The 18,347-nt window shown below is 42.2% G+C and overlaps 1 protein-coding gene across 2 annotated transcripts in view; it reads left to right on the top strand.

The window, feature by feature from the left end:
* Positions 1-18,347, top strand: part of WRNIP1 (WRN helicase interacting protein 1) — a 67,138-nt gene that overhangs the window by 36,545 nt on the left and 12,246 nt on the right. The window contains exons 4-5 of one of the 2 annotated variants that reach the window (XR_008306132.1): positions 8,843-9,063; positions 14,607-14,653. Coding sequence is in view for 1 of the 2 variants with exons in the window: in XM_053245452.1 (XP_053101427.1) it covers positions 8,843-9,063 (221 nt within the window). In the remaining variant the exon portion in view is untranslated. The remainder of the gene's footprint in view (positions 1-8,842; positions 9,064-14,606; positions 14,654-18,347) is intronic. The other variant, XM_053245452.1, reaches the window with a different exon arrangement.

The following is an 18,347-nucleotide window of genomic DNA, read 5'->3' as shown; positions in this document are numbered from 1 at the left end:
CCTTAATGCAAAGCCATCAGGCTTGAAAAATCAAATACTGGCTATTGGAAAACTTTCACCAGAGAAGTAGTTAAGAAAATGAGAATATATTTCAATGACCAAAAGGTATTTGATGATGATACTGTTATTATTTTATTAGAAACTTTTTTGAAATATTATTTGAAACTTTTTTTAATCACTTAGATTGCTTACTGCCCAGCTTATTTTTAATTCGGCTTCTATACTATATTTGGTCATTTTAAACATACATCTTTTTAAATTATTATATGATGATTTGGACTGGCTGTTATCCTGGAAAGGTGGTAGCCAAAGGATCTTATCTTCCCCTTCAGAGTTCTTAGTAAGGGAAAAGGGTGTTACTTTCAAGGTTCAGATCTAAAATATAATACTGTTTTGTGGAAATTGTTGATTGGTCAGCATTTCATTTTTATTCTGGAGAAAGTGCATTATCTGCTTGTGGTTATTCTACTGACTTCTCTTCAATATAAGGCAGGTCTCTTGATGAATCATTCATTTTTGCCCCATAACTGTTCTATTAAATGGGGCTATGATAGGGACATATTCGGCAAAAGATTGTATTAGAGTTTGGTGGTAGTATTAGTAACTGAGCAGAGAGGTACTGTTTAAAGTGGCAATTCTTTTGTATTTAGCAGGGATAGAGCAGCTGGCCCTATCTGACCCTGGCACAGCATCCCTCCAGTGGCTGTTGCCTCCTTTATCTATTTGTCAAAAGATTGTATTATTTGTCTGTTGATTGTTTTGATAAACTTTTGTTGAAAAGTAGTATATAAATATCCATAGTAGTAGGTGTATTTCTATTTTTAATTATGTACACTAGTGATTTTCAAACTCTGAAGGCCACTTGGAAGCTTCTTAGGTGTTCATCAGTAGGCAGGCAAGGGGAGGGACTATAGCTCAGTGGCTGCAGGAAGAGGCCCCCAGATTTAACCCCTTGCTTCCGTAGTGAAAAGGGTCTGGGACAGCTACTGCTCGTCAGATATACTGGGTAAGATGGAATGTCTGACCAAGTCAGTTTCATATGTTCTCTGTCTGCTTCTTCACCACTACTGATCTTCCCATGCAGTGCTCACCAGTAGGGGAGTGTTGGGTATGTTTAGGAGTGAAGTCTTTACAGGGTGACAGCAGGGCCCATCATGTGTTGCCAGGAGCCTGCTGAGTTGGTGCTGTAGTGTAGAGCATGCCCCAGGAATCCTCTGCGACACCCTGGTTCCATGGCAGACAAGCAGGGATTTGCCAGAAGATGATTTTGTGGCTGATGATATAAACCTGCATGCCATTAAAAGAAATCCTTCTGGTTTTATGTACAGTTTTGCCCTATAACAAAGTACTTGGGATTTATCCACTTATTTTTTTCCAACCAAGTAGGAGAACAAAGTTCTTTTACAGATGTTGTGTATCTTGCCTCTTCCCTGTTTTATTTTTATGTCTTCCTTTATCCCATTATTGGGCCAGTTCCTGCGAAGGCCCAGGGCAGCCATACAGCCCTGCTAACTGAGCAAAGAGACACATTTTAAAGTGGCGATTCTTTTATATTTAGCAGGGGGAGAGCAACTGGCCCTATCCAACCCCAGCACAGCAACCCCCCAGTGGCTGTTGCTGGTATCTGCCTTATGTTTCTTTTTAGATTGTGATCCCTTTGGGGACATCTTATTTATGTATTTATTTTTCTATGTAAAATGCTTTGAGAACTTTGGTTGAAGAGCAGTATATAAATATTTATAGTTGTGGTACATGTGGTGATGTTGAGGCCACTGGCATTAATGTGACTGCCCTGACATCACTCAAGGATGTGCTGACATGATTGTAGCACATCCTATCATCACGCGTGAGGGGCGATAATCCGAGTTGCCCTTCTACAGGCTCTGCAAAATCCTGTTTAAACAAAGCTTTGTAGTGTGTGTAGAGGGGCAATTTGGATTATTGCCCCTCACACGTGATTAAAGGATGTGCCACAATCCCATTGGCACAAGGACATGACATCAGGGCAGGTGCATTTGCATCAGTAGCTCCAAACACTGTTGTGTGTTGGGCTGTTGTAGGGTCATTGTTCATCTGAACCAGCCCATTATCTATCAGAAGAGTTCTGGCTCTCTGTGACATTGATCATAGACCACATCTAACACTGTGGGGTGGGATGCAGAGGGGGTCTTGATAGCTGGTTCAGGTGCTTTCCCCCCGTCAGCTTTGTTACTGGTAACAGAAGTGCATGGGAAGAAATCTGGTAACTTGGCCCATCCTTCTTTTCATTTGAACATTTGCGGGGGAAATGTTGCCAGTGTTGGAGAGGGACTAATGAAAAGAGAAGGGAACTAGGGATAGGAGAATATGTGTGATTTACGGTTAGAGCCAGTAGATTTTAAATGATCATCCTTTTTAATTCTCTGTGCATGACAGGTTAGAGGGGTGAGTGTGTGCAAGATAGTTAATCATCATACCAAAGGTGAAATTGGCCAGGGCCAACACTGGTTGTTCAAATGACTACATGGGCCTACCTAGTACAGGTGAAACTCGGAAAATTAGAATATCGTGCAAAAGTCCATTAATTTCAGTAATGCAAATTAAAAGGTGAAACTGATATATGAGACAGACGCATTACATGCAAAGCGAGATAAGTCAAGCCTTAATTTGTTATAATTGTGATGATCATGGCGCACAGCTCAAACCCCAAATCCACAATCCCAGAAAATTAGAATATTACATGGAACCAAGAAGACAAGGATTGTAGAATAGAACAATATTGGACCTCAGAAAAGTATAAGCATGCATATGTATTCAGTACTTGGTTTGGGCCCCTTTTGCAGCAATTACTGCCTCAATGCGGCGTGGCATGGATGCTATCAGCCTGTGGCACTGATGAGGTGTTATGGAAGACCAGGATGCTTCATTAGCGGCCTTCAGCTCTTCTGCATTGTTTGGACTCATGTCTCTCATCCTTCTCTTGGCAATGCCCCATAGATTCTCTATGGGGTCAGGTCAGGCGAGTTTGCTGGCCAATCAAGCACAGTACACTGTATACTTTTCAGAGGTCTGATATTGTTCTATTCTACAATCCTTGTCTTCTTGGTTCCATGTAATATTCTAATTTTCTGGGATTGTGGATTTGGGGTTTTCATGAGCTGTACACCATGATCATCACAATTATAACAAATTAAGGCTTGACTTATCTCGCTTTGCATGTAATACGTCTGTCTCATATATCAGTTTCACCTTTTAATTTGCATTACTGAAATTAATGGACTTTTGCACGATATTCTAATTTTCTGAGTTTCACCTGTATGTACTTATCCCATCTTCAAAGAATATTGTTGACTTACAGTTTTGGAATCCTTGCTGCTATTTTGCAAATCTGTCATGAACGAACTATAAGAAAAAAACAAGGAATGGTTGGTTGCCCTTTCATGTAATACTTCTGAGCAGATTCTAGTTCTTTAATTAAGCATTAATATACACAATGGTTTTTAAAAAAATTCTATTTCACACAAATCACAGTTGACCTGTGGAACTTGCTGCCACAAGATCATGGCCAAGATAGTATAACTTGCATTAAGAAAAGGACTACATAACTTTGTGTAAGGTTGACAGAATGATGATGTATACTTATTCTTGAGATATTCCTACACCTTGATCTGCTTGAAACAGGCAGTCATTTATTACATGTGTATGTATCCCAGGGAGCTCATGATGATATATGAGCTTTATCTGCACAATAACTCTGTGAGGTAGATTAGACTGAGAGAATAACCTACCCAGCAACACTCGGTGAACTTCCTGGCCATGTGTCGATTTGAATATAGGCCTGCCTGGTGCAAGGCAAATGCTCTGTTCACTACACATGCTGACACTAAATGACAAGAAATTGAGCATATTTTGTTGTGTACTTTCTTAAGAATCTGGGACAAGCTTGTCAAGTACCTTGAAAAGTTATCTGTATGCCTCAGAAAGGTTGTTCTTCTGGAATCAGGCTACAGATCAGGAAATAAAAAATAAAATAAAACAAAACACTCCCTCCCTTCTTTTTACTTTTCTTTGCAGAAGCTTTTCACTTCAGCCTCTTTAACTGATCCAGTTTCTTTTTAAGCTGCTTTTTATTTGGCCTTCATTTCATGCAAGTCCTTGTGATCTGATATGTACTTGCACAGCTCAATTTGCTTTTAAAAATAACCGTTTAGTTAGCTCATTGAGAAACATAGTAGCATCTCCTGAAAATCAGCAATTGGACATCAACCTAATGGCCCACAGAAGCACTGTAGAGAAATGCTGCTGTGTTTATGACAATGGGATTTACTGTGCTTCCTCCCAAATTGACTGTGAAGCTACCTTGAAATAGTCCAGCTGCTTCACTAGGCTCAAGAGATAATGGTGAAATGAGCCATGCATGTGATGTAATATTCTCCTGGCTTCACTGAATGCTGAAAACAGACTTCTCTCTGGATTGAAAGAAGTGGGCTACTTCATCATTTTCTGATTGTGTTAGTAATAGAATCTACAGAACTTGTGTGTGGACAATTTACAGCTGTGTCCGTCAACTCAAGCTCTGCAGCCCCCTTTATGTGGTGGCTTGCTTGAGTCATCTGAAGCTATTCTACATGTGGCAGTGATAGGGAGGAGGTCGATGGCCCTGCCTTTCGTTATTTGTAGCTCCGTCAACCACTGAAATAGGAAGCCATATGGTTATGTAGGTCCACTGGCCACTGTCAGTTGGCCATAAAGTGGCCAAATGTTTATATCTCATAGTAGCAACAGTTATTCATAGTGAGTCTGTATCTGGTTACATATATAGGCAATAGCCTCTCACTCGTTACCTAGGCAGGAAACCTATGTAACACAATATTAGGTTGCAGGATATGGCAAACTGTCCTGCATGGAAATTTCCTTCCTAGAAATGGGTCACATCCAGACAGGGACATGGCTGATAGCCAATTTGAATGCTCTCCAAGCAATAATATCTCCAGGACGTGTAAAGCTATGAATTGCGAAGAAGGCTGAACCCTACACGCATTCTTTTTAATGTGTTAGCTTTGGGCCTGCAGAGGGATGTTGGCATAGAAGATGATTGAAACCATTGATCTGTCCCCCATTTCCTATCTGAGGTATACAGTCCTGAGAGTTGAGTGCTGTTCTCTTTCAAATCCAGGATGTAAAAGAATAAATAATAGTTGGCTCCATCAACTTAATGTTCACCATAGAGATTTCTAGTCCTAGCATTAATAAACAAGAATCATGCTTAAACTAAAAGAACATTATGACTGTTTTTCACTTAGCACCTATGAAACTCACTGCCACAAGATGGCATGGTGGCCAGCACAGCATAACTTGTAGGGCTGGCTCCAGGTATGAGACAAAATTTCTCTCCTGGGGGCGCCCCTGGGATTCACCAGGAGTGAGGCTTACCTTTTGGTGCGGCAGCCTTTTCTTTCTCTTTCAAATGTTTTTAAATGGAAAGAAATGGCAGAATTCCTCTGGTTAGTGTCCTTTTGGAGGCCACCATTTTGTGTTTTTGCACAATGCTTGGGTGTTTTTTGAAGGGGGGGGGGAAATGGCAGCCACCACAAAAGCATGGGAGCCACTATTTTCCCCACTGTGCCCCAGATTGACATTATGGAGTATTGTGGGGAAAATAAAAAGATAGCCATCAGTCAGATTGTGGCTACTAAACTTCAGTCCTCCCTGAGAGCAGGGCTGGGGCCAAGAGCAGGCATCAGCACCGTGGGCCTTACTGGAGTTCTGGGACTCCACAAGCTACCTGGGGATGCACACCTGGTAACCTGAATTAAGTAAAGGATTAGGTAACTTTTTGTGTATAGTTCAGATTTACAAGGCACTGAAGCTATTCACCGACGCTTGCAAAACCGGGCAAAGGAAGCCCAGGACGGTTTTGCATGCTCGTGTGTACTGCCGAGACCGGCCCGATCCAGGCAGCACCGCAGTGGCAAGTCCTCGTTTTTTGGATCATCTGTCAGCTGCGGCTGCCAGACTGTGGCGCTCTAGCGGGAGGAGGGATCCCCCTAATGCACTGCACACTTGCATGGGGCATTATTGGAGCTCGGGGGGGCGGGGCAATGCACTCGGGCACCCCGACCCTTGGAGCTACCGGCAGTAGCCAGTGATCGTCTGATCCGCCTGGCCAAAGGCAAGGACCTGCTCGTCTGCAGGGGAGGTCAGCCTTCCAAGGCATCCTTCCCTTGCCCTGTCGGAGCCCTTTCTCTGCTCGTGAGAAAGGGCTCAATGTCTACTAATCTTTGGGGTATTCTCTAGATATAAGACATGTTTTTAGGGCTGCAAGTGCTCACTGGTAGACAGAACTTTAGTTGGTAATAGCCAGTTTTAATCTGTGAGGGCCCCCTTATTGTTTTAAGGGCATATTTTGTTGGTTGGCATGTTTTGGTTTTTTTACATGTTGGGTCTAGTGGATTTACTGTGTGGCAGGTAGCCCTCTATGTCTGTGGAGGGTGTTCTCGTGATGGTTGTGTACGATCTGGATGGGTGCAGGGGGCGGGGGAGGAGGGAACAAACACAGAGAACTCAGAAGCGGGGACTCTGCTACTTCTCCCCGCAGGGTGTAGGGAGAAAAAAAGGGTCTGCTTCAAGAGCTTAACTGGGAGGCCTACACACCACCTGCCTGCACAGGAACTTTCAAGACACAGCAGGAATACCCCTGTCTAGGAATGTTCCCCAAGATGCTTCCAGCCCCTACCCCAGCCTCCGGGTGGGAAAAGCCTGAGGAGGCATAGTGTAAATTTCCCCTCTCCTCTGCTGCAATGAAAAGATTGTAGCTGTAATCTATACATCTTTAAAGGAATCCTTATCTGGAGTAAGACCCTCTGACCTCCGTGGGATTTACTTCCAAGTAAACCTGTTTAGGATTGGGCTGCATGTCTCATCCTTAGAACTGGTTTAGGAAGAAACCAGTAGAATATTTCTTGACTGGAATAGAGATTTTTTTTTTTTAACCATCCTACTTAATTTTAAAAGAAACTACTTCTTACTAAGAGTGGTAGGGTTGTTGTTGTGGTGGTGGTTGTTGTTAAACTGTTGTATGTCACGCTTGTTTCAGAATCCCAAAATGCACATATATTGAGGTTTTGTTGAGATGCAGATGTATCTAAATTTAACTGATGAGTTGGTGATTGCTCAATTAAAGCTGAACCTACTGAACCTAGTTTGCAAACCATTTAAGGAAAATATCAATAAATCTTTCAGTGAATGAAGTGCAGAACTGCTGGCAATCCAGGATTTATTTGCAGGGCCAGCGTACTCTGTAAGGAATTGCTGCTTATTCCAGTCTCCACACACTAATCCCTATTGGATACTGGGTGCAATGAGTCAAGAGCTGGAAACAGCACAGCTTGAGACACTATGTGTGCCAGTCTGTTAAGCATGGTAGCTTCTGCTCTTAAAAATAAAACGGGCTGTATTTCTCGGGTGAGATTCCTTAACATTTTTACTATCTGTTCATAACAATTTTTTTTAAAAGGGAGACAGATCTTCAGACATCGGTGCATACATGCTTCTGACCATGCATGTACAAATCATGCCTGCACACCCCAAATGAAAGGAGAAGGCAGCACTTCTGAATCAATAGCAAGCTGTATTAAATTTCAGTATTGCCACCATTGATTATGTTATGTGATTTAGAGGTCTTTATTTAGGACCTTTTAAAGATTTAAGATCTTTTCCCCTTTCCCTTCCTCTGTCTTTCCTACTTTTTAATCAGTCTTTTACAGAATGTTTGCACAGTAGCGCTTCACTCTCTCTCTTTTCCAAATGGTGGACCGGTTTGGATGTTTCTGCCACTGGCCCTTCTGCATTGTATGGGGGTGGGGCGGTGGGGGGACATGTGCACACAATTTTTCTCCCCCACCAGGCATCCTATCCCACTGCTGCATAATTGCATGGGGAAAGTGGTTTGGATGAACTGTTCCCCAAATGTGAGTATTTAATACATACATTGTGAGATGATTTGGATGAAAACCAGCCCCACACAGTTATGTGGCAACAAAGTGGCTCACCAGATGATGGAGGCATGCATGCACATGCTCCCCGCTCCCCCACATAATGCGGAATGGCCTAACAAATATATAGTTCAAGCCAATCCTCTGGTTCTACTATGCTGGTATCCAGCATGTGAGCATTGCAGAAATGATGTGTAGCCTGCCCATCTCTGAGAATTTCTTTAACTTGATGGCCAGAACTAGATGTTACAGAGAATGCAAAACTCCTGTTGAAAGCAGAAGCTGTGTGTTTCCCCTTCCCCTCTCTTCTGGTAATGTCTAGTAAAAGCAAATGTGGTGTAAAGCTATTGCACTGCAATACACACAAATTTGTACTATAGAATTTAAGTGGATTTCACTTTGAAGCAACCGGCCTTTATCCTGCCTACTGCTTCTGAGTCATTTAAGAGGATAAACACTTAGACAAACATAAAATGTGTTTAAATCCCCCCAGACATTAGTTTTACATGCTGAATGGGGCCAGTGAATGTGTTTCCCCACATCAGGGCTTAATTTCTTTTAGGATTCTGTGCCAGTTCGGGGGGGGGGGAAGGTTCAGTTTGGTTTTGAGTTCAGGTTCAGAGGTTTGAGATGATGATTTTAAAATGTACATTTCAATCATGTTATGTTCCCTAAGGCACAGTGCCTAAATTACATACTATTCAAAAAGACCCTGTAGCGTTTGACTGCCATGGCATTTCATAAGGATAAAGCTTAAATCCAACTGGCTTTCAACAGTCAGTAGAAAGAAATTTGGCATTGTGAACCACACATAATGTGCTTAGATGTCACGTACCAGTGAAAAGCAATATGGCATAATTTTATTTCAGATCTTGCATGTGCATCGAGAGACAAGCTATCAGCACCCTTGCTTACCTTTGTGACGGTGATGCAAGAACTGGGCTGAATGGACTCCAGATGGCTGTCCAGGCCAGGTTAACTAAACTCCCCCATCAGAGTAATACTGGCTGTTCTGCTAATGGATTGGTCATAACGGAAGACCATGTGAAGGAAGGACTCCAGCGATCCCACATTCTGTATGACCGAGCAGGTGAGCAGCTGAAATATCAGTGAATGAGGCCAGATACATTTTCTAAAGTGCTTTGTGGATTTTCTCATTCAAATACATTTTAAAATAGGTTCAACATTCCAAAATGGTAGCCATGTTAGTCTGTTTCAGCAAAAACAACAGTGAGTGTTTATAGTGCCACAGGGCTCTTTATTGTTTGTTGTTTAATGTGCTTTTGGAACACAATTACAGTAGTATGCATCCTATCTGCACCTATATTTAGGAGGGTCTGTACTTAGGTTTATTTTTAAAATGAATGCATGTATAGACATTTACACAAAAACATACATGCATACACATACAATATAATTTCTGAATAGGGCTAGGATGAAGGCAAATTCCTTCTGCAAGCTTCCACAGTGACCACAGAAAAGCTGCTTGTTCATATGAATAAGCATATAGGTATGATTGGAGGGATTGTATTTAATAATTATTTAATAATTTTAGATTGTGAGCTCCTTGGGGACAGGGAGTCATCTATGTTTGTTTGTTTGTTTGTTTGTTTGTTTGTTTGTTTGTTAGTCTGTGTAAACCGCCCTGAGCCATGTTTGGAAGGGAGATTCTGGAGAACTGCACTTGCTACCAGTAGGTTTCTGGGCAAAATAGAAAGTTCTGGCTATTACCTATAAAGCCCTTAATGGCTTGGTCCCAGGGTATTTAAGAGAATGCCTTCTTCGTTATGAATCCCACCGCCTATTAAGATCTTCAGTGGAGGTTCATCTGAGGGTGCCGCCAGCTTGTCTAGTGATAACTCAAAGATGAGTCTTCTCTGTAGTTGCCCCAGAGTTACTTCCTGCTTAGATTAGAGCTGTACCATCCTTGTTGGCTTTTAGGAAACAACTAAAGACGCACCTCTTCAGCCAGGTTTTTTAATTATGTATTTATTATAAACCACCCCATCCAAAGGCTCTGGCGGTGCACAACAAATTTAAAAAGACATAAAAACATACAATTCAAAACACAGTGCTAAAAACAATATAAAAACAACTCAAAAACAATTACAATATTTAAAACTAATTAAAATACTTTTAAAAACACTTTACAAACCTTGGAAGGCCAGGCCAAACAAAACTGTTTTAGCTGATAGTTTTTATGGGTATTTTAATTCGATCTTTTGATATGTTTTAATAGTTAAAATTGCTTGGTTTGTGTTTATTAATGTAAGCCACCTAAAGACTTCAGTAGTGGACAGTATATAAATATGTTTAAATAAATAAATACTGTCCCTGCATTTTAAGGCCTATCAACATAGCTACCGTGTTTCCCCGAAAATAAGACAGTGTCTTATATTAATTTTAGCCCAAAAAAATGCACTAGGGCAATTAGCGGTACATCAGAAATTACTGCTAGGTCTTACTTTCGGGGTAGGTCTTACTTTCGGGGAAACAGGGTATAAGCTGTGAAACTGTACCTAAGATGCTGTTGCTTAGCCTAACTTTTACTGTGTTATTAGATATAGTATTAGACCGTCAACAGCACTGTCAAAGTGTCTACACTACAAACCTACCCAGTTTAACTCACTTTAACTTCCATCCACCCCCTTCCAGTGATCCAACCTAAGAGGTGTTTTGTAGAAATATGAGGGAACTCTTTACTAGAAGGTTGTCAATGCCCTCTGATACTCAGCAGTTACAATGATTTCTTAGGAGATGCTGTACAAACCTATAGATGCAATTGCATTTTATTCACAGTTGGGGATGGGCCAAATCTCAGTGGTAGAGTACCTGCTTTGCTTGCAGAAGGTCTTGGGTTCAATCCCTATCATCTCCAGCTAGGATCTCTTTCTTAAATCTGGAGAGCTACTATCAGTCAGTGTAGATCAGGGTTTCTTAACCTTGGGCGCCCAGATATTGTTGGACTACAACTCCCATCATCCTCGGCCACAAAGGCCATGTCTTGGGATGATGGGAGTTGTAGTCCAACAACATCTGGGGGCCCACGGTTAAGAAACCCTGGTGTAGACAATACTGAGGTAGACGGACAAACGTCTAATTTGGTATCAAGCAGCTGCATCTGTTCAGATATCTCTATCTGGCTTGAGAGGGAACATGTCAGGGCCTGCTTCTCATTGAATTGCTCTTTGCACCTGTTTCAACAATAGGTGTGAAGCATGTGAGGAGGCCATGCTGCTAGAGAAGAGGGAACTAATGAGGCAAGACTGGCAAAGAGGGAACATATTGTGAACTGTTCATTATCTCCTTAAAGGGAGCAACATTTAAAGGGATAGAATAACACATACTGGTTTTCCCTAAGGACAGTGTGGCAGTTGAATAAAATGACTTTGTTCTTGACTAATAATAGCTTTTGGTGTTTTGTGCATTGCCCAAGAACAGTTTCAGCAACGTTCCATAATGATAAGAATCTGTCTCCTAAAATTTGTGTATAATGCTGCAAAGTGTAGCTTTGTGTATTTGTGTTTCAGCTGCGATGTGGTTGCATTTTTCCTGGAAAACAACCACCATCCCAAAACCATTTGTCCTCACTTGCAGTGATGCACCCTTAAGGGTTGATTATACAGTCAGCAGAATCATATGTTTAGGCTTTTTTCCAGGACTGGACCACTTAAGGTTGCAGATGGGAGGTGGTGGTGGGGTTTAGATGTGTCCATGGAACCAGTTTAGTTCCAGTTTGGACTGGATTTGAACTGACCAGGTCTGTTCCAGTTTGGCCATCGAACTGGGCCAAACTGGTTTGCAGGCCAGTTCGAGAATATACTTGTAAAGGGGAATCTGACAAGGATTCCTCTTTATAAGTAAAGTGCCATTCCCTGTCCTAAGGCTGGGTGTGTGTGTGTATGTGAGAGAGAGAGAAAGGTTACTTTGTACCTTATCAGAGGTACGGAGACATTAGCGGCAGCAGGGGGCAGTGGTTGGGTTTCTTCAACCACTCCCCCCCCCCCGCCATCCTCCTGAAGGAAAGCCTGGGCCAGCTGCAGCCGATTCGGGCCTCCACACGTGCCGGAGGCCATTTGCATGACCTCCATGCATGCACAGAGGTCCAAACTGGGCCACAGCTGGCTCAGGCTGTCCTTCAGGAGGCTGGCTGGGGGCTTAGAAGAGCCCACTGCTGATGTCTCCGCCACCACCTCAGATAAGGTACAAAGTACCCTTTCTCTTCTCTCCCCCCTACCCCCACTGGCCTTAGGATAGGGAAAACTCCTATCCTCGCCGGATTACCCTTCACAAATATATCCCCAAACTGGTTCGAACCAGTTGTTTTAGAACTGGGTCCAGTCCAGTCTGATCTTGGGCCAGCTGAACTGCTCCGGTTAAGTTCAAACTGCGGTTTGCATTGAGCTGGCTCACTAGAGGGGTTGCTTGTTTGAATGCTTCAACATAAAAACACTCCCGACACATTATACTAGCACAGTAGTACCTGTATTGGTACTGATGATAAATTGTTTCAGCATTCTTCAAGCCCTGAACTTTGATTTTTTGGTCATAAAATTAAAACCTGCTCTCCAATTTGCAGACTTCAGTTAAGTAACAAGTGACACCAGTACTCCTAATCTGTCGCAGATCAGATGTAAAATGGTTAATATGTAACAGTTTAAAAGTTGAACCTTAAACTGTAGGAAACTACTGTTGGCTACCTTTTTTGCCGCCAGTTAACACACATTAAACATGTTTTAACTCATTAATTCATTCATTTATTTTTAATGTCCCTTAATTGTTTCTAAAAATTCAGCACAATCCTTTGTTGTGGGGGGGGGGATCCAGTGTTTCTCCGGTATTAGCCCCTAAAGTCCCCATAATAACTGTGTGAAGAACAATTAAGGGCACAGATCCACAATTCTGCCCACTGAGGGTTCTGAAGCCAGGGATGGGAGGAAAAAGTCCTGGCAACCTCTGGAGAGTGACTTCCTGATTTTGAATGTAGCTGCTTGATAAGGGGAATCTAGGATAGTGTTCCTTATTGCAAAGCCCAGGAGCCTGTGGTTTGCATCACCCCCAAGGATGGCTTCCTAATTATGTATTAGGCCTGTGTGTCAATTTCACTTGAAGCCAAATACTTTTCACAGCTCCCTTGGCACTGTGCAGAGCTGACCGTTCCCATCATGCAGTGCTGCACTTCATCCAGTACCTGTGGACTCCTTTATGGAAGCGGAGCTCTCTTAAGCCCCAGCACCATTTTGGAAGGTACATGTAGAGCACTTTCCCCATAGATTCCTATGAGAAAAGCAGTGGAAAGGATGACACTTCCCAGCACTCCATTCATGCCTTCCATGATGGTACTGGGGCTTGACAGAGGGTTAAAGGGCCTCTCCTCAGGTCTGAGAAAAGCACTGCACTGCATGGAGGTCAGTGTGGTAGGAAATCACTCTTACATTGAAGGGTGGTGGTGGTGGTGGTTTTGCCAAAGTATCCCTCACTTGAAAAATATTGATGATAATTGGTCTAGGAGAACTTTGGCATTTTATAGTTAGTTGTTCTCTTCCTTCTCCTATTCGTTTTATGGACTTTTTTATCTCTCCCTCCACTGAGACAGCAGCTGACTGAGGAAAGAGGTGCCTTTTTAGAGGTGGTGATTCTCTTTGTTGAGCAGGGGGAGAGCAACTGGCCCTCTCCATCCCCAGCACAGCATCCCTCCATTGAGACTTGCTAGTGTCTACCTTATTTTTCTTTTTTAGATTGTGAGGCCTTTGGGGGACAGGGAACCATTTTATTTTTGTCTGTCTGTCTATCTATATCTGTCTGTCTATCTATTCAGCCAGACCACTTTTGGGAACTTTGGTTTGTATATAACGTGTATAAAATTTTTGTTGTATTCATCGTAAGGTGGGGGTGGGGCTCACGAAGTGGCAAGGCACCTTGTGAGGGAAACTGAGGTGGCAGCAAGGTGGCAAATGTATTCAAAACAGTGCCAGCAAGGTGGTACTGGGCCTTGCAATGGCACACGAGGCTGTGGTGAATTGGCAAATGGACTGGTGAGGGCATGTGAGGCAGTGATGGAGTGGCAAATGGGCTTATGAGGTGATGGCAGTGTGCAGGCACACAGGTGTGCAGGCACCCATGGCGGTGGGGCAGGGCTGCTCAACTTTGGCCCTTCAGCTGTTTTTGGACTACAGCTCCCATAATCCACAGCCACAGTGGCCTATAGTCAAGGATTATGCGGGTTGTAGGCCAACATCTGCAGGAGGGCCAAAGTTGAGCAGCCCTGCAGTGGGGGAATGCTTTTGTCCATGGAGATTCTACATCAGAAGTATACGGCTTGTGGATATGGAGGCTTCCCTTAGCCAGCATAGGTAAGAGCCGCTGTTGCATTTCTCTGTCTCACAGTGTCCCATAGGTTTTCTGTTTGTTTGGGGGTTTTTTAGGCTGGAAATTCATTAATCTAAAAATCTTGAGATTAAGATGAGAGTTAAGATGCTTTAAATGTTCACTTGCCTTCTAAAGTGTGGAAATTTAAGGTTTCCATCTTAACTTGCCTGCCATGTATGCTTTAAAGACTTTGTACAGTTTCATATATTATGTTGCCTTTAGATATTAAGCATCGAGTACCCAGACCTTGTCTTTGTCTTTCAGGTCAAGATTGGGCTGGGGAGAGATGCATCTTGGCAAAAATTCAACAGGTGTCATTCCCTCTTTCACTTATTAGAGATGCCCCTGATAAATTTCTATCTGAATCGCTACAAGATTTTGTATAAAAGTTTTTATTTGCCATTTCTGTGGCACGAAAGTTAAGATGGGCAATTTAATGTGCAATTTCCATGCTTGTTAGAGCAGAAGTGAAAAAGTAAAACTTCTTAACTTTAATCTTAAATCAAACTTCTGGATTACTGAATTTTAGAAAACTAGCATGTTGGGGGGAAGGGTTTAGCCTGATCTCTGCCTGCCCCTGCCCCCCACCGTGTACAGAGGGATAATTCAAACATCCCTCCCCTTCACCTGCTGCAGGGATGAAATTTTTTGCCATCTTATTTGTATGATTGCAGCTTTTGATGAGCCATTTCATACAATTCTGAAACCACCTTAAACCAACCTACTCTTTAGTGGTGAACTCTGTGAACTCAGACTCTTAAAGTATCCCAGGATATTGTGTGAGGGCACAGCATACACCCGCTGATTATTGTCTAGATGGGATACCTCTTCATGGTGGTAAGGACCACCATGAAAAAAGGTGGAGAACCAGGAGAACCTCAGTATTAGTGGGGAGGTCCATTCTCCGCTCCTACAGTGAATATGGAAACTGTGAATACTGAGTAATTGGGGCAAAGGAAATCTGAGGTTAGGTTCCCAGAGGTTGGGAAAATATATTCAAAAAGGGCATTAAATGGCCCTAGAAATGTGGGTGGAAGTGACCTACTATGCTCCATGGGTGCCCAGCACTCCAGCAATGTCCCCCAAGAGTAAAAATTAGGCCAAAAATCATGGGGTTTTTGGGTCCAGCGTTGGGGGGGGGGGATGGGCCATAAAATGGCTCCTGATCTCTTCCAAACTCAAAATGGCAGCCAAAAATGAGATCATTTCTGACCACCTCCAACTTGTGAATACAAGTTGGTTTAATTTAAGGCTTAAACCCTTTCTTTGCCCCTGCCCCCTGTGTACCGTTTATACCAAAATTAGGTGTCCATTACCTGACTGTGGATACATGGATCTGTGGGTGCTGGACCTGTGATTAATGAGGTTCTCCTGTATAACTGTCATAAATCAAACAGCAGTGCTATCCACTGGGATCTAGTGAAAACATGTTCCTTTATTTCCTGGAGAAACAGGAATAAACCTAACACCAGATCTAAACATTTAATTTTGGAATTGATGTTTTATGCAACACACAATCTTACATAGTGAATGATGGAACTTTTAAAAAGTGTAACCCTCAAATCTGGAGGAATACTAGAGAAATCATTCAGTTCCCAGCATGGCTTATGGAGAACTAACTATTCAACTATGATTTGTAGACAGATGCTTTTCTACTAAAACGTCTATTCACATTAAGCACTTTCCAGTTGATGGCTATTTTGGAAGGTGTCACTTTCAGGATTTTCACTTTTTAATTAGAGCATTTTTTTTCTATGCCACCTCCATGGCTTCAGTTAATGCCAATACTCAGTAGAAATTTTCAGTGATTTGTTTTATTTTTGGCATTCCTTTTTAAGGAAATGAATTTTTGTAATTTGCTTATGTCAGGCCACTTGCGTATAACTGCGTACAAGGATTCCTAATTTGATACCAGCTCTTGCTAAAGTCGTGACTTGGCACCATTACGTGTCACAAACGCTGGTTGTTTCTGTCTGTCTTTGGTGGTGGAGATCAGAACTGGAGGGTGCGCACTGAGGATTAGACTTGTCTCCTTGTTACATGCTCATATTTAACTAGCCTTTGAAGAAATGCACTTCCTATTTCCTTGACTTTATTCTGTTGCTTTTCTTATCCATTTCTCAGCTGGTAAATATGTTGGATTATCTCTAACAACGTAATGTAAATCCTTTGATGAGAGATTTGTGTGCAGTTCTTTTCTAAATTCTTGAAAAAGACAACTCTAACAACGAAGGGAACATTGCAGTGCAAGAATAGTGCTCCCCTCTTAACCCAAACACATTGGTATGAAGTCTTGGTAATTATTATTTATCCATTTCTATCCTTCATAAGCAGCTCAGTACAACTTTATTAAATCTAGCCAGTGATGCTAAGATAATATAGTGTTAGACCTCATTTCCCAGTGTCTAATACCCCATTATGCCCCAGTCCTATGCGTGTTTTATATTTACACACAGACACAAACTGTTACCCTGATTATTTGTACCAGCACACTTTCACATCATCAGTGTGCTCAGGTTACATGGGAAATCTCAGAAAAGACTTACTTATTTACAGTGTCCAGTATTCAGCAATATGGCAGAGGAGATACCATAGACATAGGTCCATGGTAGAACACTTGACCTGACTGCAGGTCCCAGATTCAATCCCCGGCATGATCAGATATAAAGGATTTGGGACAGGAGGGTTGAGAATTATCCCTGAGTTTTGCATTGGAGAGACTCTGCCAACTGGAACAGATGGTATTTGGCTAGATGGACCAAAGGTCTGACTTGGTTCACGGCAGCTCGTACAAGGTGGTTATATTTATTTATTTATTTATTTATTTATTTACACAGTCAGACAGGTGTTATTGACTGGTTTGTTTTATCCAGACACCGAGTCCTTCCCAAGGACCTGGGATGGCTGAATTTTATTATCAATGTTGTTGCTGTTATTATAGATATTGTCGCAGAAATATGTCGCTGTTCCCAGTAAAGTTGATTTTTGTAATTGGCTGATGGTGATTTCTGTGGCTCCTATGGTGTTGAGGTGCCCTTCAAGTTGTTTTGGAATTGCACCTAGGGCACCAATTATGACCGGGATGATTTGGGTCTTTTTCTGACACAGCCTTTCAATTTCAGTTTGTAGATCTTTGTATTTGGTGATTTTTTCTATTTCTTTTTCTTCTATTCTGCTATCCTCTGGTATTGCTATGTTGATTATTTTAACTTGTTTTTCTTTCTTCTCAACTACAGTTATAGCTGGTGTATTGTGTGGCAGATGTTTGTCTGTTTGTAGTCGGAAGTCCCATAATATTTTAGCATCTTCATTTTCTACCACTTTTTCAATTTGATGGTCCCACCAATGTTTGGCTACAGGTAGCTTGTATTTTTTGCAGATGTTCCAGCGTATCATCCCTGCTACTTTGTCATGCCTTTGTTTGTAGTCAGTCTGTGCGATCCTTTTACAACAGCTGATTAGATGGTCCACAGTTTCATCTGCTTCTTTACAAAGGCGGCACTTGCTGTTTGTTGTTGACTTCTACTTTTGCTCTTATTGCATTTGTTCTTAGTGCCTGTTCTTGTGCAGCCAGTATGAAACCATCAGTAGCCATTCTTAAGCCATTGCCAGGTCTTTCTGATGTCTGATTTCCCACTTATATTGTGCAAATATTGACCATGCAGGGGCTTATTTCTCCATTTTTCTGCTCGGTTCTTGACTTGTTCTTTCTTGTAGGCCTGCTTTCTTTCATTGGTGTTGAATAGTTTCTCGTTATTGACCATTTGAAGTGCATCTTCTTCACTGTCCTTGATATATTCTTCAAGGCCTCATTTCTCCTCCTCTACTGTTTGATGGACTTGCAGCATTCCTCTTCCACCTGAGCTGCAAGGGAGGTATAGCCTATCGACATCACTGCGGAGGTGCAGAGCATGATTGATGGTCATTATTTTCCTGGTCTTACGATCTAGCGTCTCTAGCTCTTCCTGGGTCCAGTCTATTATTCCTGCAGTGTATCTAATAACA

Source organism: Hemicordylus capensis, chromosome 4 (assembly GCF_027244095.1).
Source record: "Hemicordylus capensis ecotype Gifberg chromosome 4, rHemCap1.1.pri, whole genome shotgun sequence".
Classification (NCBI taxonomy): Eukaryota; Metazoa; Chordata; class Lepidosauria; order Squamata; family Cordylidae; genus Hemicordylus; species Hemicordylus capensis.
The sequence above is the reverse complement of the archived record's forward strand: the minus strand, read 5'-3'. Positions and strand labels throughout refer to the sequence as shown.